We start from the raw sequence: 26409 nt of genomic DNA on the forward strand, positions 1-26409 counted from the left end.
TTGTATTTCTCATTACGTACAATACTACATGAAAAAAGTTTATTTTATACAATTATTTTTTCTTCCCATTGTTACAGCTGCATTGACACAAACTGACATTTTGATTGCAAGATTAAACAATTCATACAAAACCTTTCTTTCTCAGAAGTTCAATAGACATTTCCCCAAAATGTATTCACTGACTGAGCTTATCAACATGACAGAGGTCCAGAATGAATCTGCTTCCCCTGCATGTGATCTATATTCTCCTTGGCTCCAAATCTTGTTAAAGAAGTTACCACTTTCACACTCACTGATATTTTCACCACATACTAAATCTGAGATGAAAATGGATACTATCTCTAGTGTAGATATGAGAGAACCAATGCAGTGTGGTCTGTGATGCGATACTTGCACAGCCTTCTTAAGGTGAGATGCTGCTGGTTTGTCTTGGCTGTAAGCTTGCTGAGCTGGAGGTCTAAAAGAGAGGGGCAGACTGTCTGGGATCGTCTGGCAGCACACTGATGGAGTCTTCTGCCTTCCCACAGAGCAAGCAGAGCATTGTGTACTCCTAGAAGAACAACACATTACAACGTCATCCATTTTTGTGGTAAAAGCATCCATGGCTAAATGGAACAGTACAGGGTATTGAAAAATGTATACCGTATACATAAAGTGGCTTCAGAAAGTATTTGCACCTTATCACTTTTAGCACCTTTTATTGTGTAATATTTATTTACATTTACATTTAGTCATTTAGCAGACGCTCTTATCCAGAGCGACTTACAGTAAGTACAGGGACATTCCCCCGAGGCAAGTAGGGTGAAGTGCCTTGCCCAAGGACACAACGTCAGGTGGCATGACCGGGAATCGAACTGGCAACCTTCGTATTACTAGCCCGATTCCCTCACCGCTCAGCCACCTGACTCCACAGTCATATATACTCAATTACCCATAATGAGTGAAATAAGTGAAAACATGTTTTTAGACATTTCAACTAATTCATGAAAAATCTGAAACAAGTCTCATTACATAAGTATGCAGACTTCTTGCTGTGGCACAATTTAGTGTCAACTGCATCTTGTTTGCTTTACTTATTGATGAGATGTATCTAGAACTGGATTGGAATCCAACTATGGCAAATTGAATCGTTTGGCTCTAGTTTAGAGAGGCACACACCTGTGTATAAGGTCCAAAAATTAACATTGCATGTCAGACAGGACCAGAACCAAGACATAAAGTCCAAGGAACTCTCTGTAGTCCTCCACAATCAAACTGTAGTGAGGCATATATCAGGGCAAAATATATAAAACCGTTTCTAAAGCTTTAAGTGTTCCCAGGAGCATAGAGGCCTCAATATTAGTATTATTGAAAAATGTTTTCAACAGAAGATTAGAGCCACCAGGAAACTGAGTAACCGTGCAAGAATGTCCTTGGTCAGCGAGGTGACCAATAACACAAGTTACTCTAAGACAGTTTTGGAAGTTCTCTGCAGAGATGGGGGAACCTGCTGTAAATCTCAGCACTCCATCAATCAGGCATTAACTGTAGAGTGGATGAAGGAAGCCACACAAGTAAAAGGGCTGTTGGCAGCAAGTTTGCCAAACAGCATTTAAATTATTCTCTGGTCTTTTGGGCAGTCTGGAAAACTCCAGGCACTGCTCATCACCTGGCTAACACCATCCCTATGATGAAGCATGGTGGGGGCAGCATCATGCTATGGGGTTGCTTCTCAGCATCAGAGAGGCTGGTCAGAACTGAGGGAAGGATGAATACATCCAAACATAGAGAGGTCCTTGAAGAAAACTAGCTCGAGGGTGCCCGCAACCTTAGACTTGAGAGTGACCTGAAGCACGCAGCCAAGACAACAATGTGGCTTTGGGACTAGTCTCTGACTGTCCTTGAGTGGCCCAGTCAAAACGCAGACCTAATAGGTAATGGAGTGTAGATTGATAGACAATTGCACAATTATTATTATTTATTACAATAATAAAATAGCAAATTTATCCATTTATAATTTAATCTCACACATAAATGTGCTGAAGTAAAAAGGGTCTAAACACTGTCTGACTTCCACTGTGTGCATGTGTCATATGTATCACAGTGTTGTTGTTACATTGTGTCTTGTAACAGACCGTTCCTTGGCATTCATTATTAATTTGGCACTGTTATACAGTTAGAACTGTGCACTTCCAGCCTTTGTTTTATCTAGTGCACTTATTTCATCCACTTTTGATTCTTACTTAAAGGACCGCAACTTTTCTGTGGAGGTTGGCAACTATTCATTGTCTAATGCACCAGTTCTGTATGGGGTTCCAGAGGGCTCAATTCTGGATCCTGTTTTATTTTCTTTATACATGCTCCCTCTGTATAACATTTTTAGGAAATATAATGCCTCATATCACTGCTATGCAGATGATACTCAGTGTTATGTACCCTTACATCCAAAGGATGTTTCAAGTGTACAGTGTTTGTTGGATTGTTTGAGAGATCTTAAGCATTAGATGTCTGAACATTTCTTTGAGTTAAACAAAGCAAAGACGCAAGTATTAATCTTTGGCCCCCTCTGCTTCAACAGAGATGGTTGCCAGTAAACTAGGACCTCTATCTGGGAACTTTCATACACATGCTAGAAATGTAGGTGTTACGTTTGATTCTGCATTGACTTTTGATAAACAGATCAATGATGTGGTCAGAAGCTGTTTCCATCAACTAAAGAATATAGCTAAAAACTAAGTCATTTTTATCATCCAAAACTATGGAGTCTGTAATACATGTTTTTATTTCATCCAGATTGCAAGGCTCGACATTAAGGCTTGTCCGCTTGTCCGGGACAAGTGGATTTTTTTTATAGGAAAAGTGGAAGAGAAATGTACTTGCCCCACTGGACAAGTTATATTTAGTCATTTAGCAGACGCTCTTATCCAGAGCGAGTTAAAGTTAAAACTCAAACAAAATAAAATGCCATGTTCCACTCATTGCGTCTATTTTACTGATTTTATTTGACCGAATTCTGCATTAGCAAAACACAAAAAAGTGGCTTTGTCCCAAGATCTCTACAGACCTTTGAGCTAATTTAATGGTCAACACTTGAACGGGGGCTTATTACTTGAAAGAGCAATTATTTACTGTGTCGTCTCTGGGTGTTTCTCTGGGTTTGTCTGGGTCCCCCCCCCCCATATTTCACCAGTCCTGGGGCCTCATGTATAAAGGATTGCGCAGCTTTCATACCAGAAGATGGCGTACGGCCAAAACTCGAAAAGTACCTACGCACAGAAATATTCACATGTATAAAACCGATCGTACGCCAGGTCCTGCGTACCTTTCCTTTATAAATCACAATCAACGTGAGATTGACCGCACGTGAACGAGCCACTGACCCCGCCTTTCCTCCTCCCATAAATGAATATGCAGATGGCCTATAAATGCGCTCCTGAGGTCATTTCTTTGTCTGAATTACCGTATTTCTTCGAATATACGGCGCCCTCGAATAAACGCTGCACTAAAAATTAACGTTATTTCATAAACGCCACAGCGTTTATTCAAAGAAATACGGTGACTGTGAGAACGAGGTTCTGACAACAGAGGTGGAGGCGAGAAAATGTGTCCTGTTTGTCGGCCTGTCATCAGGTATTAGCGACAAAAGAAAGTCGGCGGAGTGGAAAACTGTCACTATTTGTGCCCTTTCTTGTTTTTAACCTGTAGCACTTTGAGATTTAGCTAAATGTAAAGTGCATTACAAATAAAATCATTATTATTATTATAGGGCCATAAATGATGTGGGTTCAGAGAACCGGACCATGGCAGAAATTAAGAAGAAATGGTCCGATGTAAAACTTTAAATGAAGAAACGAGTGGTGGCGCATCATAACAGCATAGCAGCTATAGGGTTAGCGTGACATGCATTTCCTGAGTGATTTTGTCGTTCGTTTGACACCCTCAAGTTTAACAGAAGTTATTAAGTGGTGGTGGATTAAACAGAAGGCTATGGGTTTGGGCATTTTTATGTGATCATCCACATTAATGATCAAACTTTTATTTTTAAGTTTTTTGAATAGTCAACGTCATAAACGTAGTAGTGGAAACTTTATTTTGTAATGTTTGGTGAGTTTTGGCACTTTTCAGTTAGAATTCGCCACGTTACAGAGCCAGACAAGACTTTGCGGACGGCCCGCACATTCTCACGTCAAGTAAATCTTTATACATCACAAAGTGTGCGTGAAAACCAGCGTACGCAAGTTTTTGGTACGTACGCAACGTTTATACATGAGGCCCCAGGTCACTACACTGGCACTCAGTCAAATACAGTATTCAGTTAAAGGCATTATTGTTTGTTTATAATAGTCTGCATGGGTCCATATATTTCTGATCTTCTTTCCTTCCATCAAAATACATCACAAGACCTCCGATCAACCGGTAGTCTTCGGTTGACTGTTCCAAGGACACGTCTCAAACCAAAGAACTTATATTGACAAGAAGTGAACAAGTGAATACAAGAAGTGAATACTTAATGCCCTTAAAACAACACTGCTTTTTGCACTGGACAATACAATCCTGTACCATTTGTATTTTTTGTAATATTTGTATTTTTATATTGTAAATTACTGCAACTTATATTTTATATTTTATTGTGTATATATGTTTATTTTAATCTAATTCCATTGCTAGTCATGTACCCTTAGTTTGCTAGTTATGTACCCTTAGTATAGTTAGTCCTCATATTTAAATTTTAGATTCCTATATGTTTAATGTTTGCACCTTCCTGCCAAAGCAAATTCCTTGTCTGTGCAAACGTTTCTGATTCTGATTAACAATAGAACCAATAGAACGCTCCATTGCAACACCAGTGCCCAGTAGCAGCGATACGTTTCCGCCATTTTGGAGTGAAAGCGACTCGGCAGTAGTGATGTGTCGTTTGTGACGATTCTTGAACGAATAATTAGAGAGAAAAAATAAGTTAAAATAAAAATCTGCCGGGTACTAAAGAATGTATAATACATTACAACACATATTCTAGAACTGTAATCACCAGCTGCATATCAGGCACGGCACTAACTATGATCCCAGTTATTAATATGTGTGGCATTTTAATCACTGAATGCATCACGGGCACTGTGCACGAGTGAATATAACAACAGGATTTATGAAGGAGGCATGTCTTAAAGTTATGTATTGTGCTTATTAAAGTTATGCATTGTGCTTATTAAAGTTATGAAACTTAGAAGTGTGCTCAGGCTTAAACATTGGGTCTCACACTGAGTGTGGGAAGCAGGCTGTTCTTTGTGTCTCTATCTTTTAATTTTCAGAAACAACCTTGAATCTGGGTGGAGATGGCACCCGAGCAGGTGGGACGCGGAGGCAAGAACAACTCCCTGATGCACGAGAGAACAAGCTCAACCCTCTTTTCATCTTTCTGTTTTAATTGCACTGTTTATTATATGCTGGGGCAGGGAAAGATAGCCAGTTGGACTTTGTGAACCAACCCAAACTCTGTTGCGGGTAGGGAAACGTAGACAACCCCAGAGCTCTGTACTTGTTGATTTCCAACTGCTGCATTAAAGCTGATATTATCGGACCTCTGCGACTCCAGACCACTCTTTCTAGAACACATATTTGTGTCATAGAATACCATCATTACATATTGGAATAGACACAAAGAATTAGAATCCTTCAACTGGTGACCCCGACGTTGAAAAGAGGGAGTCCAGAGGGTTCCGGCCCGACCGACGGATCGGGGGAGAGACCCATACACCGGTGCGAGGAGACAGACGTAATCGTCAGAGGCCTCAACATAAAAAAAGGTAAGCAGACACCTGTTAATTCAAAGTACTGCTATTCGGAACTGAGAACCAAATTTAGACGATTACTATGTTTCATCGTACCTAGTCAAACCAACAGTGGTGGGAAATCAACCGTTTTTGTGTTTTGTCCTTGTCCAAGGGGAGGTTAGAGTCCTCTCCAGGGGTTAGAGTCCCTAAACTCGTGGTCTTGTCCAAGGGGAGGTTAGAGTCCTCTCCAGGGGTTAGAGTCCCTAAACTCGTTGTCTTGTCCAAGGGGAGGTTAGAGTCCTCTCCAGGGGTTAGAGTCCCTAAACTCGTTGTCCTTGTCCAAGGGGAGGTTAGAGTCCTCTCCAGGGGTTAGAGTCCCTAAACTCGTTGTCTTGTCCAAGGGGAGGTTAGAGTCCTCTCCAGGGGTTAGAGTCCCTAAACTCGTTGTCTTGTCCAAGAGGAGGTTAGAGTCCTCTCCAGGGGTTAGAGTCCCTAAATTCGTTGTCCTTGTCCAAGGGGAGGTTAGAGTCCTCTCCAGGGGTTAGAGTCCCTAAATTCGTTGTCTTGTCCAAGGGAAGGTTAGAGTCCTCTCCAGGGGTTAGAGTCCCTAAACTCGTTGTCCTTGTCCAAGGGGAGGTTAGAGTCCTCTCCAGGGGTTAGAGTCCCTAAATTCGTTGTCTTGTCCAAGGGGAGGTTAGAGTCCTCTCCAGGGGTTAGAGTCCCTAAATTCGTTGTCTTGTCCAAGGGGAGGTTAGAGTCCTCTCCAGGGGTTAGAGTCCCTAAATTCGTTGTCTTGTCCAAGGGGAGGTTAGAGTCCTCTCCAGGGGTTAGAGTCCCTAAACTCGTTGTCCTTGTCCAAGGGGAGGTTAGAGTCCTCTCCAGGGGTTAGAGTCCCTAAATTCGTTGTCTTGTCCAAGGGGAGGTTAGAGTCCTCTCCAGGGGTTAGAGTCCCTAAACTCGTTGTCTTGTCCAAGGGGAGGTTAGAGTCCTCTCCAGGGGTTAGAGTCCCTAAATTCGTTGTCTTGTCCAAGGGGAGGTTAGAGTCCTCTCCAGGGGTTAGAGTCCCTAAATTCGTTGTCTTGTCCAAGGGGAGGTTAGAGTCCTCTCCAGGGGTTAGAGTCCCTAAACTCGTTGTCTTGTCCAAGGGGAGGTTAGAGTCCTCTCCAGGGGTTAGAGTCCCTAAACTCGTTGTCTTTGTCCAGAGGGAGGTTAGAGTCCTCTCCAAGGGTTAGAATCCCTGAACACTGTCTATTTGTGTGGAGTCAGATTGAGTTTAATAAAAATAGAGAGGAGTGTGGTGTGTTTTTTCCTTTGACCAAGAAGTTAAAGAAATCCCGAGGAGAGTTGGAGAAAGGTGGGGGCTAAAAGAGTCAGTTACGTCGAGATCTTACAAAGTTGATCCCAGAGGGTATACCCCTGGTTTATAAATTGGTTCTAATACAATTGGAAGAGTTATACTAGAGCAAAATTAAGTGAATAGACGGTAAACGCTAAACAGCTGTGTTGGTCAAAGAATGGTTTGAGGAAATGTATGTGAAAAATTATGAGGAAGCAATTGGAAAGTTACATAAAGGATTGGTTTAGAGAGGATCATGGAAGGTTATGAAATAAAACAAGAACGTTTTGTGGATGTGAAGAGATGATTGGTTTAAACACTGATGTTTTGAAGAGGAAACTATGAATATACTTTGAAGGTGTATGGGATAACATTTTAAGTCAAAATAGTAAAATCTAGGGTTTTTAAGAGTTTTGATAAAGGTATTAGATGTAATTTGGTTAAAAATGAGAACGAGAAAATAACTCAATGTACTTTTATTTGGAGTTTAATTATAATTTGGTTTTAAGTTTTATTTGAGAGTTTTATCAGAGCCTGGCATACTGTTTGGGATAAACAGTTAGGCTGTGATAATGTTGTATTATGAAGAGGGTTATTATAACATTCAGTTCTGAAATAATTTGGGAAGACTCATCAAGTCTGATAAATTGTGGTTATGATGGTTTGAGCTAATTGGCTCGTTTTGAACTGCAGCAAAACGAGTTATGAAGTTCTACCTATCTGACCTTTATAGAAAATATAGTTGGGAAAAATGTTTGGTTAATAGCTACATTAAGAACATGATTTGGTTTATATTTCATTTAAGAAGCATACGGATTCTGGTTTGGCATAATGAAAATTGCTTTGATCATATCTTTGATAAAAAGAGCTGTGATTTGGTAAAATAGAGAATCTAAAACAATATTGGTCTTAAACTTAACTGTTTTAAAAGACAGAAAAGGTTTTTTGGAGTGAAAGAAATTAGACTAACAGTTGATTTTCTAAAGAAGGGAACAAAGAAACAGATTGTCATTTCTAGGCATGACTAATAGGAGTTGACTATCAAATGATGATGTATGGTCTTATTAGATGCTGTTACATGTGTTTGCTCAACAATAAGAAAACTGAAGGGTCAATACAGCCTGGTAATTATAGATACAGTATGTTTACTATGTGAATTGAAGTCTTTCCCAGTCCTATACCAGATGCATAACACCATTTGAATTGATTTATTGGAGATCATATGTAATACCACAACTTAAACCTTTCACATAGCATGATGAAGAGGCGAATCAAATGGTTGACCAATTTTATAAAAAATGCTAACTAGAAAAGATATGTCTTCTGCTAAATTCTGTTCCAGGTGAAGCAGTAAACCAAAGAGTGGAGGAGTCAAACGAGGAGATTGGGTATTGATTAAAGTTATCAATGAAAGGAGGGATCTTATGAAAACTTTAAAATATCCTGTCTAATTTCTGGTTTTTCTATTTGTTTCGAATTTATTTTATTTTATTACAATTCTAAAAGCTTGGCTGAAGTTGTATGTATGTGGTGAAGGGGGCCTGTGAGCATGTCCAGGTCTGCCGTGGATACATGGATGTCGAATGTCCACTCTGTGGAGTGACGGTGGGTTTTCCCCTATAACATCATTAGGGTTTTCCCACTGTGTCCAGTGTGTCCTCACCACTTGGCCATAACGCTGCATAGTCTCATCATTATTGTTGATTTGTATGCCAACATTGTGTAATCAGTAATGGGATATTTTTTGTTTTTGTTTTTTGTTCCCTCCTTTCACACCCTAAAAGGGTGTGAAAGGAGGGATTTATTTGAACTTTAAAAATATCCACTTTAAATCCTTAAATGGGTTCTTGATTTCAATATCTGTGTTTAATCATTGGTGTTCGACTGTTCGCATCTCATTTGACTCAGTTACTGCTTGATCATGGATCATGGGAGATAAGGTGATGCTGGGACTGTAACTCTTTTCTGCTTCAGGACGAGTCAGACCGGCGGGTCTGACTACCTAACCCCTGTTCTAAGCCCCCCTTCCCCTGGAGACCCTGTCCCCCCCCCCCTTCTCACTGGATGATCTACCCCTTCCCCTTGGAGACCCTGCCCCTATGCCCCATCAGACCTAGGAGTGGTCTGCCCCCCCCCTTCCCCTTGAAGACCCTGTCCCACCTGCCCCAATGCATCATCCGATGTTCGGAGAAGCCTGTTGTACATTTATGGACAGGACCATTCAAGGTCATCGAGAGAACCTTGCACGCCCTAAGGGTGCTGGGGAAAGGAAGTACGTGGTACCACTGGAGCATGTGTTGTGCTGCTCCAGAATCCAGTTGTACGTTGCAGGAGTTGGTGGAGAAGGGCCAGTGAACCTTTTGCTATTGCTACGAATGTGAGAGTCCGGAAAAGAGGGTTACGACTAGGCCAAGAGTGATACTGCTTGACCACACTAGAATTGTACTGGACTAAGAAGGTTTCCGCTATTTTACTTAAGAGTGTGCTATATCAATATCAACATGACTGTATCAGGTCCCTGTGTAACAGGATCATTGTCTCGGCTGAGGATAACCCGACGAAGGGGTTCCAAATGCCGTTGCTGGGGCTGGCTGACCAGGACGAGGAGGCGGTGGTTGGTCCGGGCTATGTTGATTGATCTCTGGTGTTTTCAGAGATCAAAAGAGGGATTAAAGAATGTATAATACATTACAACACATATTCTAGAACTGTAATCACCAGCTGCATATCAGGGCACTGTGCACGAGTGAATATAACAACAGGATTTATGAAGGAGGCATGTCTTAAAGTTATGTATTGTGCTTATTAAAGTTATGCATTGTGCTTATTAAAGTTATGAAACTTAGAAGTGTGCTCAGGCTTAAACATTGGGTCTCACACTGAGTGTGGGAAGCAGGCTGTTCTTTGTGTCTCTATCTTTTCATTTTCAGAAACAACCTTGAATCTGGGTGGAGATGGCACCCGAGCAGGTGGGACGCGGAGGCAAGAACAACTCCCTGATGCACGAGAGAACAAGCTCAACCCTCTTTTCATCTTTCTGTTTTAATTGCACTGTATATTATATGCTGGGGCAGGGAAAGATAGCCAGTTGGACTTCGTGAACCAACCCAAACTCTGTTGCGGGTAGGGAAACGTAGACAACCCCAGAGCTCTGTACTTGTTGATTTCCAACTGCTGCATTAAAGCTGATATTATCGGACCTCTGCTCCAGACCACTCTTTCTAGAACACATATTTGTGTCATAGAATACCATCATTACATATTGGAATAGACACAAAGAATTAGAATCCTTCAGTACGGGTCTTTGGATCATTTTTCACGTGACCTGCATAGGCTCAGAAGATGAAAGATAAAGGAATTGTTTACCTCGTTCACTTTCGCGTGACTAGGTTTAGTTAGACGTGAATGATATTCGTTCACAACTAATAATTACAGGTTTCGTTATTTTAACTTTTTTGTACTTTACTTACAGTTCAGTGCAGTCATTGTTTGCCGCGATAATTAAATGCTATTGTGAAATGACCATTTCAAATCATACAAACTGTCATGATGCATTATTTTAATGCAGGAATTTGTTTTAAAATAGTATCTGCTGGTTTACATGCACTTACACATAGGCCTACATGAGAATATGATAAATGTTTACCTATGTTGTCACTCCACAATGGCGGCGCGCGAACGAAGCGTTCCCTAGTGACTGTTACCAAAAAAGCATCAGTGTCGCCTCTTGTGCTATACTCTTTGCTCAAAGTGAGGGGAGATCGAGCCTTCTCAGCGGCTGCTCCACCACTCTGGAATAATTTGCCACTTAACATAAAAACTGCATCAACATATGATGGTTTTAAATCTCTTCTTAAAACTCATTTATTTATTGTTGCATATGGCCGTAGGTAGAGTGATAAAATGTTTGTGCAATGTCTGTGATTGTGTCTTGTGTCCTATTGTGTTTTAATTATTCGTTATTGTACAGCACTTTGGCTAACAGCTGTTATTTTAAAATGTGTTTTTTAAATAAAATTGACTTGACTAACTGTGTTGCACTGCATGAAAGCTGCTAAATGTACATTTGGTATTAATGTTGTAATGTTTGAGTAAGAGTATCTGTCAGTCCTGTGACAGGTTTGTCTTTCCATACTGTGCAACTGTCCTTACCTGATATTCGTCAACCACAGAGAATGTGTACTCATGCCGGGCTATCACGTGTTCACAATTCTTACACACATCTGTAAGACAGAAAAGAGGTCATGCAAAGATAATAGTATCATATATAACCATTTTAATACAATAAGGTAAGTATTTGCTGCCAGCACCACATAAGACTCACGGTCATAAGTGACAATCTCCTCTCCATCCTCTTCTTCTGTGGACTTATTACTGATCAAGACAAAGTCCCTTTGGTGGCAGTTGGCACAGGCCAGGTAATTCATCAGATAGGAACCATTCTCCAAACAGATGCTTCCCTGTGTTTGTGATAAAGATGGTCAAGCTAGTGAACAGATACAGTAGGCCTATGTCCCAGAATTACAAATTGTAAGTTTATACACAAGTAGACTTTTATAATTGACCTAATCAGTGCTGGAGAAGATCCCATGATATTCTGATCTTTTGCCGCACTAAGAGCCGTAATGAAACTATAACATCATAGAAAGTGTCTCCCATACTGTTCAGAGGCCAACTAAGAGCAGCTAGCTGAGAAGGAGGGCAACCAACATCATGTGTCAGTCTGGCTGTGTCAGTCTGGCTGCTATCTAGATGACCTCTGAAACACCAGAGGGGATGTGGTCGCATTTCCAGGACTATTGGAGAGATCAAGCCAGCCAATGCACTGGTGCAAGAGTTTCCAAAGTCTTTTTTTCGCTCTGCTCTCCCTTAACAAAGTGGTCTCAGTAAAAGAGGACAAAGTTCTATCTACGAACATTGTAGTGGAGATATTGAATGAGTTCTAACACTGGGCACTAGCTCTGTATTATCTCTGTGTTCACCCCAGTGTGTCGGCCAGAACACCATTAAAGTCCACTGTGTCCACAGCATGTAAGAATAAATGAGCTCAGAGGGTTTACTATTTTCTTTCTTTATTCTTCCTTGTTGCATCTGTATGTGTATGCGTGTGTGCGTGTGTGTGTGTGTGTGGTCTCCTATAGAACAGGATAACAAAGATACAATGAAAAATAGCACAACATGCTGTATATGTCCATATGCATTATATTATCAACTTACTTTTAATGTTAATCATAAACTAAGAAATAACTAAATGGCTTCAATTATAACTTTGCCGTCCTGCTAACGTAGCCTACAACAGGTTTACAATCTACATGGCAGATTCACGGGTCTGGTGAGCCGAGGGCTGAAAACTGAGGTCGTAGGCGCTGCATGAAGTCGAACTCCCCTAGCTATCAGCAGACGAGGTGACAAACTCAAACACAAACTCGCTAACGAATAAGATATAACATAACTGCATAAAAACACAAGAAAATACAATACAAGAAGTAATACAATTGAAGAAATACTCACTTTTCATTCAAGCACAATAACTGTAAAAATGCTATAGCGATACCCCAGACCACCACTGAAAAGCCTACTTCTATTCTGTGACAGTTACGGTCACGTGGGTTGGCTCACCCTATTAATTAAACAATAACCAATCACAACCGAACTAAAATGTCAAATTACTTTGGGGCCTTTTGTACAAACATACATATCACATACATATACACATCACGGAGAGCTAATGAAATAACTCACCCTGTCAGGGTATTCTTTTTGTACACAACCATTGCACATCTCCCCCCTTTAGCGGAATAATTAATTAAAAAGATCTGTGAGTCGGCTACGGTGTGACAGTTTTTATAATTAGGCTACTCTAGCAGAATAATCATCACAAAGTATTCACTTCCGCAATGTAACGACCCGTTCTTCTTCTTTTTTTGATATGGTTGGGAGTCAGTCGCACCCTGCTGAAGGTACCTATGCCGCCACCTACAGTTCAGTGAGTGTGTGGCCAGCAGCCGATCACACCGTCTATTTATTATTAGAATACACCTAAACGGTTGATGGGGCCCGGCAGGCGGGACGGTCCGCAAAAAAAATGGGGTGCCAGTTTCCTCATTTTGGATTTGTTTAAAACGAATGGTTTTACATATTTTTACTTGCAGAAATTGAATAAAATGACCGGAACGAGCCGGGTGCCACAACGGAAATGCAATACCGCCAAGCTGCGAGGGGTAAGGCTGAAGACTTCAAACAAATGTTTAGGATTTTTTTTGATGGAATCAAATAATTGTGATGTTTTCTATTTGTTTTGTCTTGATATTGATCTAAAGAAATCTAGCCTTTTATGACGACTTGCCATAGAAGACTACTCCAAACCTTACAGTTATTGCTTCAAACCGTACTGCTTACGTTGGACATAAGGGGGTGGAGTTATACTTTCAACCATGGCGCCGATCTAGCTAGTTGAGCATGTGAGCTTTAGCTAAAAAGCAGTAATGTATAATTTTTGGTTTGTCAAGTAACCGGTGTCTATTATTTACATGTCAACAAGACTAGGAAGAGTTATAATTGAGACACAACTTTACATTTGTAAGCACATGTTGCAATCCATCCTTACAATCCAAGTTATTACAAATAACAGACTGATACTTACCTAACGTAAGGTTTGTGAGGTATGTTTTGGATATACCTTTCTTGCAATGATTCAATTGTATTTCAAGATGTTTGTCATTCAACCATAACAAGTCGCTTTAAATGATTTTTCTACAACCATGTCAATGTTACAGATTACCTTTTAGAGTTAAGAATGACCAACGTTACCATGAAAAATCCTGCCGCAAAGAGCAACTGTATGCTGTGCAGAATGTCATTTAACAAAACAGTAAGAAGGCGGCTAGCTACTTCATTCAGTTGGAAGCAGTATTGTTTTTATTTAAGTGAAAGACTAAACTTTAATAATAATACATATGTCTGTATCTTACAGAAAGCACATAATCATATGCAGAGCCTGCAACACCACCGGGAACTTGAGGCTGTGACAGGCAGGTAAGCTCCTGCGTTTGTTTCCATCCTCAATTCCCGTTCACAACAAGGCCGTTTTTTCAGCTGTAAACATATTAATGATTTTTTTTTTGGCAACTGAACTAATGTTGACTGTTTGATGGTGGGAAATGCATCCTTCCTTCTTATCTCCTACAGGGACTATATTCATGATTGCCAGGCTTGTGGGACAAGCCACATTGGTCTGAAGTGCTATGCAAGTCACATATCTACACCTAAACACAAAGCCAACATGAAAAAGTTGATTCTGAAAAATAAAAAGCCCATCTTTGTTGAGTGGACCCTGGACAATGAGACCCTTTCAAGAATCAGGATACGCAACAAAGAACTCAGACTCTCACAGTAGGGGCATGGTTTTCATATGTTCATACAGAGCTAGTTATGTGGTTTGTATTTTGTCCGTCAAGTTATTTTGTTTAATTTGAAAACAAGTCGTGATTCGTTGTTTGTCTTTTACTCCAGGAAAAAGAAAAGAAACAAGACAAAGAAGCACAACTTGCAGCAACAAAAGACAATGAAACCTGCAACAGCAGAGGGGCGACAGAAGAACATAACCCCTGGACAGAATCAAAAGAAGGTGAAAAGACAGCAACCTCTGGTGAAGACCCAAACCAGAATTGCAACAAGTCAGCCTGAGCAGAAGGATCAGAATAAGGAGAACAGGTTAGCTGGAAGACTTGGGTGGCTGCTGCCTGGATACCCCAGCACACCCCAGCATCATGGTGGTGGAAAGTCTGATAAACCGGAGAGACTGAGCCACAATAAGCAATCCCAGGCCACCCAATCAACAAGCTCAAAACGAAAGGACCATAATAAATCCATTACTTCAGGTTCTTGCAACAACAAGCACCAGAATAAATTCACCAGAGATGACGACAATGAGAGGTTGTCATTAGCAGGCAAGCTTGAAAAAGAAAAAAATAACCCCCAAGGAGCTAAACCAGTCAACCACACTCCACACAAGTCAACTATGTCCATCAGCAGAGACATGGGTCATTATAATAGCTTTACTGGTAGTGGGACAGACCTGGACTACACCAATGATGACTTGCCTGAAGCTGGGTCCATAACATTTCATATGTGGCCCGTGCCGAACATTCCGGAAAGAGCCCCGGACTCAGGGAAAAGTGCACTCAACACTCCTGTGTCTACCTGTAGATTACATGACCCTAACCCAGGCCCTTCCCAGGTTGAAGACAAAGACATTGGTCCCATACGGAGTGAGGAAGTCACTGTGATGCTCCACCAGATTAGGAGGGCCCTGGGGAGGAGGGATCCATGCAGGGCCTCCAGTGAAGCACAGACTCAGCCGCACAGAGAAAAGAAAACAGAGCTGTCAAAGGCAACTGTGGACCCCATGTCTGACACAAAAAGGCATATTAACGGGGATAGTGCAGCCCAGGGAAGGGTGCCCAGACTCCGTACCCTGGAGCTGCCCCCCTCCCTTAGCAGACATATTAGTGAAGCAGGGCCTCAGCCCAACCTCAACACGGCTTGCAGGATCCGGAACGCCAGCGAATCACGGAAGGGCCATGCAGATAAGGAGGCGGCGCTGAAGCCCACCATGCATAAACTGCTGAGCTTGTCTGGCTCCCATAGGAAGGTCAACTGGAAGCTGTACCAGGAGGCCACCAGGAAAAACCAGCAGAAGGTCAAAGGCATGCCCAGGTGAATAAGTCAGTCTGCCTCACAGTTGGCTGAGAGGCTTTCATAGACTGAACCAGTGAAAAACTGTGTGTGAACGGGGATTCTACTTGATTTTGCTTTAATGTTGTTTCAGGTTTGGGATTGAACTGGTACATCATCTTTCCAACCCAGAGGGCTTGACTGTTGACGAGGAAATTCCCCTGTCTGGGCACCATGACCTGTCTCCTCCCCCAGCCCAGGCTTCACCTGACGGAGAGGGAGCGTCCGGGGCCCAGAGGGTGGAACAGCCCAGAGCAGCGTCAGGGTTCCCTGTCTCTCTGAAGGCAGAGCCTAGCTGGTGTCATGGTGACAATGGAGTAGTGGTCCACAGAGCTGAGAAGAGGAAGAGGTGTAACACTGTGAGCGAGTGTGTCTGTGTGTGTGTGTGTGTGTGTGTAGAAAGATTTACATTTAGTCAAGATAAATGTGTGTGTGTGTATGTTGTGACGCCACGAGAGGCTACACAGCCCTCAGCGGGACAGCTCAAAGTAGTGCGAGGACACCGGGGTCGAACAAAAACAAGGAGTTTATTAGAGGTCTTCAGAATTAACAAAAAAAAAAAAACTTCCAAACTCACATAGGTTGTCAAAAACTTACACGGCGCCTCTTCTTGGTGCAGGAATCCTCCTCCTCTCCAAACCCCACACACCACCTAACTGTGGCTCTCCCTCTTAACCCTTGAGTTATCTTCGGGTCATTCTGACCCATCAGTCATTGTGACCCACCGTCGTATTGCGACAACTTTACCGCATACAAAAACAAAGAAGCATTTTCTTTTAACCGTTGGGCTGTCTCAGACCCCCCACATTGCAAAGGTTAAAAGAAAATTATTTGTTTTTGTATTGGGTAAAATTGGGTAAACACAACGATGGTTCGTTATGAACCTTTGGGTCATGTGACCTGAAGGCAGTACAAGTGTTAAACAAAACCTCTCAGGACATCAGGGTCTGATCAGTCCCAGGTGTGCGGGAACGCCCCGCTTTGAGGGAGGGATGGAGCCCCCGACTCCCCCAGCAGAGGGAGCCACAGCTGCTCAGGGCTGCAGCCACCTCTGGGGAAGGTAGCACTCCTCCAGGACCCAGCCTCTCGTGACGTCAGAATGTGTATAGGCATGTATGTTTGTGTACATATACATGTTGAATCCCCACAGCAACATTTACAACAAAAACTGTTTTTGCCCATTTGCAATAGGATGGCGAACTACCTGGTGTATCTGCTGACCACAGTGGAGAAAGACAGAAGGGGAAATTAAAGAAGGGTATGTCCATATAATGTTTCCCTACTGCTGCTAATGTTAGTTGGGTTAGGCCGTTAGGACAGTGCTAGAAGTATTCAAATCAAATTTATTTGTATAGCCCTTTTTACACGCAAGCATGTCACAGAGGGCTTCACATATGCCCATAGAACTGCCCCTCAACCAACCTAAACCCTCAAGGAAGACAAGGAAAAACTCCCAAAAAACTCTCAACAGGAGAAAAATGGAAGAAACCTTGGGAGGAGCAATTCAGAGAGGGATCCCCTCCTCCAGAGACGGTTGGTGAGAGAGAGGAGCAGAACACAAGCTAAACATAGTCATACAGTGTCGGTGGGTTTTTAAAACACCAAAATCCATTGTTCAACTTTATAGATGTAGGACAGGACCGGGAGACTCGCGACCAGGTCCAGCGTTGGCTGACCGACGACCAGGCAGGTGCTGACAACTCAAACCCCCCACACCACAAGGGATGTGTGTGGGGGGGGGACAGAGAGAGGAGAGCAGGGATTAGAGGATGCCAGGAGCAGATAACAGTTACAGTCATAATAGAATGAGATCCCCACCGGTCAAGTGTGGACTGGTGCAGCAATTTAACAGAGCAAAAAAGGGGAATTTGATGCAACCCCACACACCAAGACAGCGACAGCCCCCCTCATTTGGAACATGAAATCTGTTCATGGGGAAGAGAACTCTAAAATAAGTTATATTTATAGAATAAGGATGGAAGCAACCCGTCCCCCATTGCCTCCAACTAGTAACATACTTACCTTTAACAGTCGTAGAATTGACTAAACGATAACGTTTTTAACCTAATTTTAAATGTCAACAGTATCAGACTCCTTAATTGAGACGGGTAATTTGTTCCAGAGAAGAGGTGCTCTATATGAGAACGCCCTACCTCCAGCTGTTTTTTTCTTAACTTTGGGAACCACCAGATAGCCGGCATCTTGAGATCTAAGTGTCCTTGCGGGGCAATAGGGTGCAAGGAGACCGGAGAGGTACAGTGGTGCCAATCCATGCAGAGATTTGTATGTTAGTAGTAGAACTTTGAAGTCAGCTCTGGCTTGGATAGGGAGCCAGTGTAGAGAGATAAGAGTAGATGTTATGTGATCAAACTTTCTTGATCTGGTCAATAGTCTAGCAGCAGCATTTGTATTGCATACAGTTACTTGGTGTTTACATTTACATTTAGTCATTTAGCAGACGCTCTTATCCAGAGCGACTTACAGTGAATACAGGGACATTCCCCCGAGGCAAGCAGGGTGAAGTGCCTTGCCCAAGGACACAACGTCAGTTGGCATGACCGGGAATCGAACTGGCAACCTTCGGATTACTAGCCCGATTCCCTCACCGCTCAGCCACCTGACACCTGTGTTTAGACTGTAGTCGTAGCAGCACAAGCTGCATCTGTCTAGAACAGCGTGTGACTCTGTCCCTGGTGGCTGTAACTGATGAACTATACTGCAGCAGACTCTGGCCAGGTGGATCAGCTCTTAGCCGTGTCTCTGAAAGAGGAGGAGCTGAGCCGGTCCATGCTGGCTGTGGACGCTTCTCTCATCCAGGCCCGCAGCTCACTGCAGGCTGCCTACACCGAAGTTCAGCGGCTCCTGTTGGTCAAACAGCAGGTGCGCACAAACCTCCTTTCAAGGTCACACCAGTGTGACGTGTGTTGTTTTGGCACGGAAGTTAGTTTTTTAAAGTTTATCTAAACGGAAGCCCTTCCTCCAGGTGATTGCGGAGGTCAGTGGTCTGCGAGCCAGGCGTATTGAGATCCTACAGGGGATGCAAGGTGAGTGTTGGGAAGGGAGGAACATTTCCTGGGAATCACCTTTTTAAATTCCTTTTTCAAGCAAGAATGACAACGAGGCCCAGTGATGTAATTTCCTGTCTTCCACCTCTGATCTGCAGTTGGATACTCTGTGGTGACTAGCAACGAGGACACCGCTACAGCGCTGTCGACCCACAACTCCCCTCCCCCTGCTCCTGTGCTGTCAAACCCCTACGTGGTCTCCTCCATCCTGCCCCCCGTGGCCTTCTCTCCTCCCCTTCCCACCCTGACCGCGTCCCTGCGCACACTGGGCCCCTTGCCCCCCACAATCAACCCTGACCCCCAACACCTTCCCCTCTACAGCTTGCCAAGTCAGACATTGAAACAGGAGTATGTTTTCCCACCCAGTCTGGAAACGGGTAGGATCTGTGGATTATTCCTGCTCACATCTCTATGCTAATAAAACTGAAGCCATGATCTTCTCATTTAATCACGTGATTTTTTTTCTCTGGTTTCAGTTGCTGTCAGTCCGAACCTCCAGAGGGCTAGCCAGTCTCCGTCATCACCCATAACCACACCGGTTCCACCCAGTGTTGCCCAGCTGATGCCCCCCACTGCCCCATCAAACCCAGCCTCCCTGCTAGTCAACCTGCCTGCAGTGTCACCTCCTAACAACCAGAGGGAGGTAAATGTCACCACTGCACCAACTCTCTCCAAGTCTGTGGATGTTCGAGAAGACAAGTTGAGGCTGGAGATGAAGAGAAGTTTGGAGGATTCGAGTTCCTCCGCCAGCGACTCCGAGGAGGACCTCAAGGGGCCCATCAAGGCCTCTGTGGCCTTGGAGTCGCTGGAGGACAGCGACTGTTCTATCCAGATGGTGGAGACCACCTCAGCAAGCCGCATGGAGGAGGTAGTCGCCATCGAGGACTCCGACAGCGAGGATGACCGTGGTTCCCCTGCTCCTCCCCAGGCCAGCTCTACCCCTCCTGGGCCCCTGGAACCATCCATTGTGGAAGTTAGCTCCTCCAGCACCCAGACCAGAGTCCCCCCAGCACTCCTTAAGGGTATCAAGCAAGACCCCCACAAGACGGGACCTTCAGATGAAGAACCTTCTCTGGGGTTTTTTGAAGGCCACACAGGCCCTGTCCATGGACTTCAGATTCACGAAGGTCTGCTATACACATGCTCCGGAGACAACACAGCACGGACCTTCAACTTACAGGTACTGTCCCTGCCATGTATCCCAGTTTAAAAGTACGGAACGTTGTATTACCGAAATAATGTTGATGGAATTAACTGAATGGATGGATGAATTGCACATGTCTTTTCAGAGCAGGCAGTGCCAGGCTGTGTTTGAGGGCCACACCAACAAGATCAACTGCCTGCTGGTGTCGTCTCTGCCTGGTCTTCCGTCTCGCCTCTACACAGGCTCCAGTGACCAGACCGTCCGCTGCTACAGCATCAAAGTACACACATGGCATGCCATTGGGCCTGATATTTCTGTCACAAAGTCTAGCAAATGTCCCATCGTTCGGTCACCCGGACTGCCTTTTCTGTTTTCGGCTCCTCCCAGTCTATGAAGTGTCTGGAGCAGATTTCCCTGTCTGACCGGGTGCTGTGTCTGCACACGGCCTGGAAGATTCTCTACGTGGGCCTTGCCAATGGATCTGTGGTCAGCTTCGAGTTAAAGGTCAGCTCAAAGCCTCGGTGCCCATTTTCAAATCTCATCAAATGGGGGTTTCTTTCGACTTCAAACTCTTGTCCTCTCTCGTGTGTTCTCCTTCCTTTCCTTATTCCTCTCCCTGCCCTCCTCTCCATCCCTGTGTCCCTTGTCCCCCCACCCCTCATTGGGCCGTAGACCCAGAGGCAGCTGGATGTGTTTGAGTGCCACGGCCCCCGGGGGGTGAGCTGCCTGGGCACAGCGCAGGAGGGCTCTCGCCGAGTGCTGCTGGTGGGCTCCTACGACAGCAGCATCAGTGTCCGTGACGCCCGCAGCGGCCTGCTGCTCCGCTCCCTGCAGGGACACACCAAGACGGTTCTCTGCATGAAGGTAGTGGGCATGACCTCGAATGTACTCTGAACAAGGGGTTAGTCTGACTGGGGGAGGAGAAGTTGTCGTACTCTTAATTTATTTTATGTTTTTATTGATGCTAGAAACGGCACCCAGGTACCTCCTGTGGTACTGTAGGGGGATGTCAAGGATATCCTACACACATTTGAATTATCTTGTAAAACTAAACTCTAAAACTCAGGTGTTTTGTTTCAGGTGGTGAACGATCTGGTCTTCAGCGGCTCTAGTGACACCTCGGTCCACGCCCACAACATCCACGTAAGGCTCTTCTAAACACCACCTACTTCTCTAAATCCCTGCTCCTCCTCCTCCTCTCAACCCCTCCTTTTCTCCTGTCAACCCCTCCTCCTTCCCCTCTCCTGCTGGCGGGATGAAGGACATTCTCCAAAAAAAAAAAATCTTCTGATATCATACGCTGTAAGATGTTACCCTGTCGAGATGCGTTTGTCCATTTATTTTTCCTGTGGTTAGAATGGAGAGCTGGTACGCATCTACAAGGGTCATGGACACGCAGTGACAGCATTAGCCATCTTGGGGAAAGTGATGGTCACAGCGTCTCTGGACAAGCTGGTGCGCGTGTACGAGTTACAGGTAAGAGCCTTGTGGTGGTTTGTTCACGTAGCATCCAGAGGTGCACACTAAACAAGACGTATGTTGAGTAGCCAAGCCCTGTTTGGACAGTCAGAAACCAGTCTGACCAACAGTTTTTACATCTGTCTCACTGTGTTGGTATGAATGCGAACACTAAATCCACATTGTCCACCACTTATTTAGCAGATGAATACACTTATAAGTGTTGGAGAATGATTAACCCTTGTGCTGCCTTCGGGTCACATGACCCAAAGGTTCATAACGAACCATCGTTGTGTTTACCCAATTTTACCCAATACAAAAACAAATTAAAAATATTTTTCTTTTAACCTTCGCAATGTGGGGGGTCTGAGACAGCCCAACGGTTAAAATAAAATGCTTCACTTTGTTTTTGTATGCGTTAAAGTTGCCGCAATACGACGGTGGGTCACAATGACTGATGGGTCAGAATGACCCGAAGATAACACAAGGGTTAAGTTGTTGTTTGTGTGTGTTCCTCCCCCTCCTTGTCTAACCTTCTCTCTCTGTCTACCCCTCTCCCTGTCTCCTCCCAGTCCCATGACCGCCTGCAGGTGTACGGAGGCCACACAGACATGGTGATGTGTATGGCCATCCATAAGAGTATAGTAAGTTCATGAAAGGAACTACCCCCCCCCCCCCTTATTATTAGGGTTATGGTTATTAGTATTGTTTTCTTTGTTACATAAAAATGTCCTTGACACAGAGGGCTCCTACATGCTGCTAGAATATGGATCTCATGTACAATTAATGTTGTTGTCTACTCTATAGATCTATACGGGCTGCTACGATGGGACTGTACAGGCGGTGAAACTCAACCTGATTGAGAACTATCGTTGCTGGGTACGACGCTCTAATTTGTCCCTTCTCTCTTAATGTCCTGATGTGTATGTCCACGCTTGTCCCAAAAACAAACGGGTCACTCCAATGAAATGGGTACATTCAGGATAGAACTTTGACGTGTTTCGGAAGAAAGCGTTAAAGGAACCACCTCAGTTGATAATATGTTCAATGTTGTCGTCCTGACCGTGGCAGTGGCAGGGCTGCTCTCTGATCTTCGCCGTGGCGGACCACCTCGTTCAGCACCTGCTCTGTGACCACAGTAATGCACAGCTGCAGAATGTCAAGTGCCGCTGGAAGTCCTGTGACGCCTTCTTTTCTGCCAAACAATCCTCGCTGAAAGTAAGGCGCCTGGTTTCATTTCTTGTGAAAACAAGGGGATACAAGTATTTGAGTTCTCTGGTGTTGTGCTACTGAGCTATGACAACATACATCTCTGGCCTGTCCCACTTACAGGAGCTGCCTGGACACATGCAGAGCCATGTGAAAAAGGACAGCAAGCTGGAGACCTGACCAGGCCAGGAGGGCTGCCCCTGGTAGGGTGGGGGTGGAGAGGGAATAACACAAATTTTATTATACAAATTGTAAATGATATATCCAGTTGTCAGGTTCAATTAGACTTCCTTTTGGAGATTAATTTGGTTATTAAGAATGCTAGCGCTTTAATTTGATCAAATTTCAGGACATTGTTTCCAATATTATAGCTTAATTTGAAAATAACATGGGAACTTTAAACAATGAATTGGAGACATCTGACTGCATCAGAAATTAGTTTGCTTATCAACCGTCAAACTTCACAGCCTTATAACAGAGCTTTGGGTTTTCCATGTACAGGGTTAAAATATTAATCTGGAAGCAATTATATCAGCTATCTTTGCTGCTCCTATCAACACGGCAAGAGTAGACCATATGTTATTTAGTTTGGGAACAATGGGTGAAGTTGGGAATAAGATGACAAGTCCTTATTAGGTTTTGATGACCTGGTTATAATGGAGTTGAGGTATATATTGGTCTTTTTGTGAAGAGTAACCAAAGTTTGGCAACCAGTATTGGTGGGAAGGAACAGACATTTGGGGTTTGCTGTCATGTGACTTAATTCATTTAGTTTGTATACCTGTTGAAAAACTGTTCAATTCATTTGTGTGAATAATTTACTTTTATTAAAGTAATTTGTGTCCACGTTTATTGTATTCAATTTAATATTCAGATGGCATATAATGGGCAAAAAGAAAGGTAGCCCTAAACATCAAGACCATGTTCAAGTCTGTTCCAAAGGAGAAAATCTCTGTCTAATAACCTGCCCAGGGACTGCGGTTTAGCCGGCTGGCTAAAACCGGCACTTTTACTGAAACGTTGATTAATGTGCACTGTCCCTGTAAAAATAACCAAAATAAACTAAGAAAGCCCTGCTTCGATGGAGGACTAAAAGTGCCAAAATGAATTAAATAAATACACCATTAAATAATTGTCAATAATTAAAATAGGAATTAAATACTTAAATGTGTCAAATTCATTAAAATACCAATACATTTTATGTAAAATAATTTTAGTATTTTATGGTCCATTTACAAACGCTAAACAGCGCCCACAGTCGATGGCATTTACATTTCACAACGTGTTGCATTTACATTTCACATTTACATTTCACAACGTGTTGTGTTACAGTGCTTTATTGATTGTGTTATCTGCAGTGTTGGGTTAGTTACTCAAAAAAAGTCATAGATTACACATTAATAGTTACTTAAAATAAAAAACTAATGCTTTACTTGACTACTCACTGCTGAAAGTAACTAGTTACACTACTAGTTACATTACTTTTGGATTACTCCGTGACATCACCTGAGATGCACTTGCCAAATAACAATATATATGGACAAATCAACTCATACTTATTATAATGAGGACAGATCTCTATTTTATGCTTTTTAATACCACAAATCAACCTAAAAGTTGTCAAGCATAACTGGGCTACAGTACTGGCCGTAAGCAAAATGTCTCAAAAATAAAATAATGCTTAAAACTTTAAATGGCAACATTTCCTCTACTATGTATGCTGCTACAAGCCTGTTTATCTCTGCTTTGGTAACCTGCTGATGTTGAAAGTCAAGTCGTGGCTGCATGGCTGGTGTCGGCAACAATGGTAACGGCTATGGAGGATTATAGGGGCCAAAACTAAATAAATAATTATATAACACAAAGCTTCAATGAATGACTAATTATATAATGAAATGCCTAATTGACATACAAAATATATAAATTACAAATTAAATGAGATACTAAATATATTAATGTATTTGTGTGTATATATATATATATTTACGTTTTAATGTGTTCACATTTATTTATACTTACATTTATTTATTTATCCTTACATTTATTTATTTATCCTTACATTTATCCACGGTGTAACTTGCTGCAGCAAAATAAATCCGTCGTCCACGTCACAAAGTCAGGGGGCGGGTTTAAGCCTCTGATTAGTGGTTCAACTTGAATCGACTGCTTTTGACTCATTCAAGATGGCAGCACCTAGTGCGGATCATAGAGTTAATATAACTAGAGGAAGCAACTTTTGTCTTCCAAGATGGCGTCCCCATTCATTTCTATGAAAAGTGCTCAGTGGCGCAGTGAGGCAAGCGAGAGTACGAAACTGGACCGCGCCATCTTTCCACTTCCGACTCTTCCGGTTGCAACTAGCTGTACACGTCATACTTTGCGACAACCAGTCGTGAGCATAGATTTATATGGTTGCGAGCGTGTGAGCTAAGGCATTGCAGTGGCAGAATGGGGTACAAGTCCGATAAGAATCAGAGATATGATGCAAACTTTACGGAAATGTATGCTGTCACTGTATAGTATTCCTTTCACTTGTTTTTTAGAAATAGGCTATATATAGGGCTATTCTAGATGGAACTCATCACATATGTTGTTGTTTTTTCTTCGTGATTTGAGTATGATTTCCAACGCATTGTATCGGATTAATGGATATAACGTGATCTAACAAGACTTGGTAATAATGTAATAAATTGAGAAGTGTGTCTAAAATATAATCTACTTTATTGAACGTGCCTTTGAAAGGGGCATATTAACAGAACTATATACAAGACGTTTCCATCAGATATATAAGTGGGGGTGAAACATAGTCACTGAGGACCTTCATTGTCCCACAAAAGCAGTCTGGCTTTGACACGATCAAAAAAAGAATAATGAGTGTGTTTAACAAAAGCTTCTGAAGACAAGACTAATATTATTTAAATATATATATCATTTTTTTCTCTCACATATATATTATTATTTTTATTTCTTTTTGCCCCCCTAAAACTCAGTCAATATTTGGCCTACATAGACAACGTAGGTGTCAAAAGTTTCGTCTTGGTAGCGATTGAGTTGCTTCTATTGGAATTTACGTTCCGTTGCATGGTTTAGGCTTAAGTTAAGTTTTTGTGGCGAAAAGTGAAGCTAACGGTGGCTAATTTGCTAGCCACAGTCACTGACGTTACTAACGTCACTGCGTCACTAACGTCACGAAAACACGCGTGACTACCTTTGGCAGAACATTCGTTTCGCATCTGTTAACTTGGGGGATAGCTAGGCTAACTATAGCATTACTGCAAGGCAGCTGCAGAAACGCCACAAGAAAAGAGGCCAGGGTGATAACTATTTACTCATTTTACTTTGTGATATGACACACAATTGTGATGTGTAATGTACAATATAAGCTGATATTATTAAGGAAGTACATCTACTTTCGGAAACAGTAGTCTACTATTTCACTGAAGTATTAGCATCATGACATTAGCCTGTGTTGCCCGGGCAACACATACTACAGTGGTCTATGATGTAGCGTTATCTGTTTTCAATCGTTAAAATAAACATTCCTCACATATACATTTTCGTTGTAGGATTTATTCTGACATTAGAAAACGATTTGTTGGTGAAATTACCATTACCTGTGGTTTCAAACCAGTGTAGCTCACTGCAACGCTGTAGCTTACGCGAGACACACTACAAAAACATCTACAGTACACTACACAGCTGTTTAGGAAGTCA

At 42.8% G+C, this 26409-nt stretch overlaps 2 protein-coding genes across 4 annotated transcripts; one reads left to right on the forward strand and one right to left on the reverse strand.

Annotated features, from left to right (window-relative positions):
• Positions 1 to 22: 22 nt before the first annotated feature.
• Positions 23 to 12996, reverse strand: churc1 (churchill domain containing 1). The gene is made up of 4 exons (XM_067241573.1): positions 12826 to 12996; positions 11408 to 11543; positions 11236 to 11306; positions 23 to 550 (listed from the first exon to the last, which is right to left on the reverse strand). The coding sequence occupies exons 1-4, from the start codon at positions 12862 to 12864 to the stop codon at positions 458 to 460; spliced, it is 339 nt and encodes a 112-aa protein (XP_067097674.1). The 5' UTR covers positions 12865 to 12996; the 3' UTR covers positions 23 to 457.
• A 251-nt stretch (positions 12997 to 13247) lies between these two features.
• Positions 13248 to 23541, forward strand: znf106b (zinc finger protein 106b). Of its 3 annotated transcripts, none has more exons than XM_067242154.1 (20): positions 13248 to 13304; positions 13860 to 13954; positions 14057 to 14118; positions 14272 to 14475; positions 14596 to 15801; positions 15914 to 16178; positions 17011 to 17077; positions 18542 to 18699; positions 18803 to 18863; positions 18983 to 19261; positions 19361 to 20064; positions 20174 to 20308; positions 20416 to 20532; positions 20701 to 20892; positions 21109 to 21171; positions 21385 to 21504; positions 22059 to 22130; positions 22294 to 22365; positions 22558 to 22704; positions 22819 to 23541. In XM_067242154.1, the coding sequence occupies exons 1-20, from the start codon at positions 13280 to 13282 to the stop codon at positions 22873 to 22875; spliced, it is 4101 nt and encodes a 1366-aa protein (XP_067098255.1). In that variant the 5' UTR covers positions 13248 to 13279; the 3' UTR covers positions 22876 to 23541. The 3 variants fall into 3 exon arrangements, with proteins under 3 accessions (XP_067098255.1, XP_067098256.1, XP_067098257.1); XM_067242155.1 differs by having other exon boundaries at positions 18545 to 18699; XM_067242156.1 differs by lacking the exon at positions 13248 to 13304 and adding an exon at positions 13581 to 13745.
• Positions 23542 to 26409: the final 2868 nt, after the last annotated feature.

Source organism: Osmerus mordax, chromosome 8 (assembly GCF_038355195.1).
Source record: "Osmerus mordax isolate fOsmMor3 chromosome 8, fOsmMor3.pri, whole genome shotgun sequence".
NCBI lineage: Eukaryota > Metazoa > Chordata > Actinopteri > Osmeriformes > Osmeridae > Osmerus > Osmerus mordax.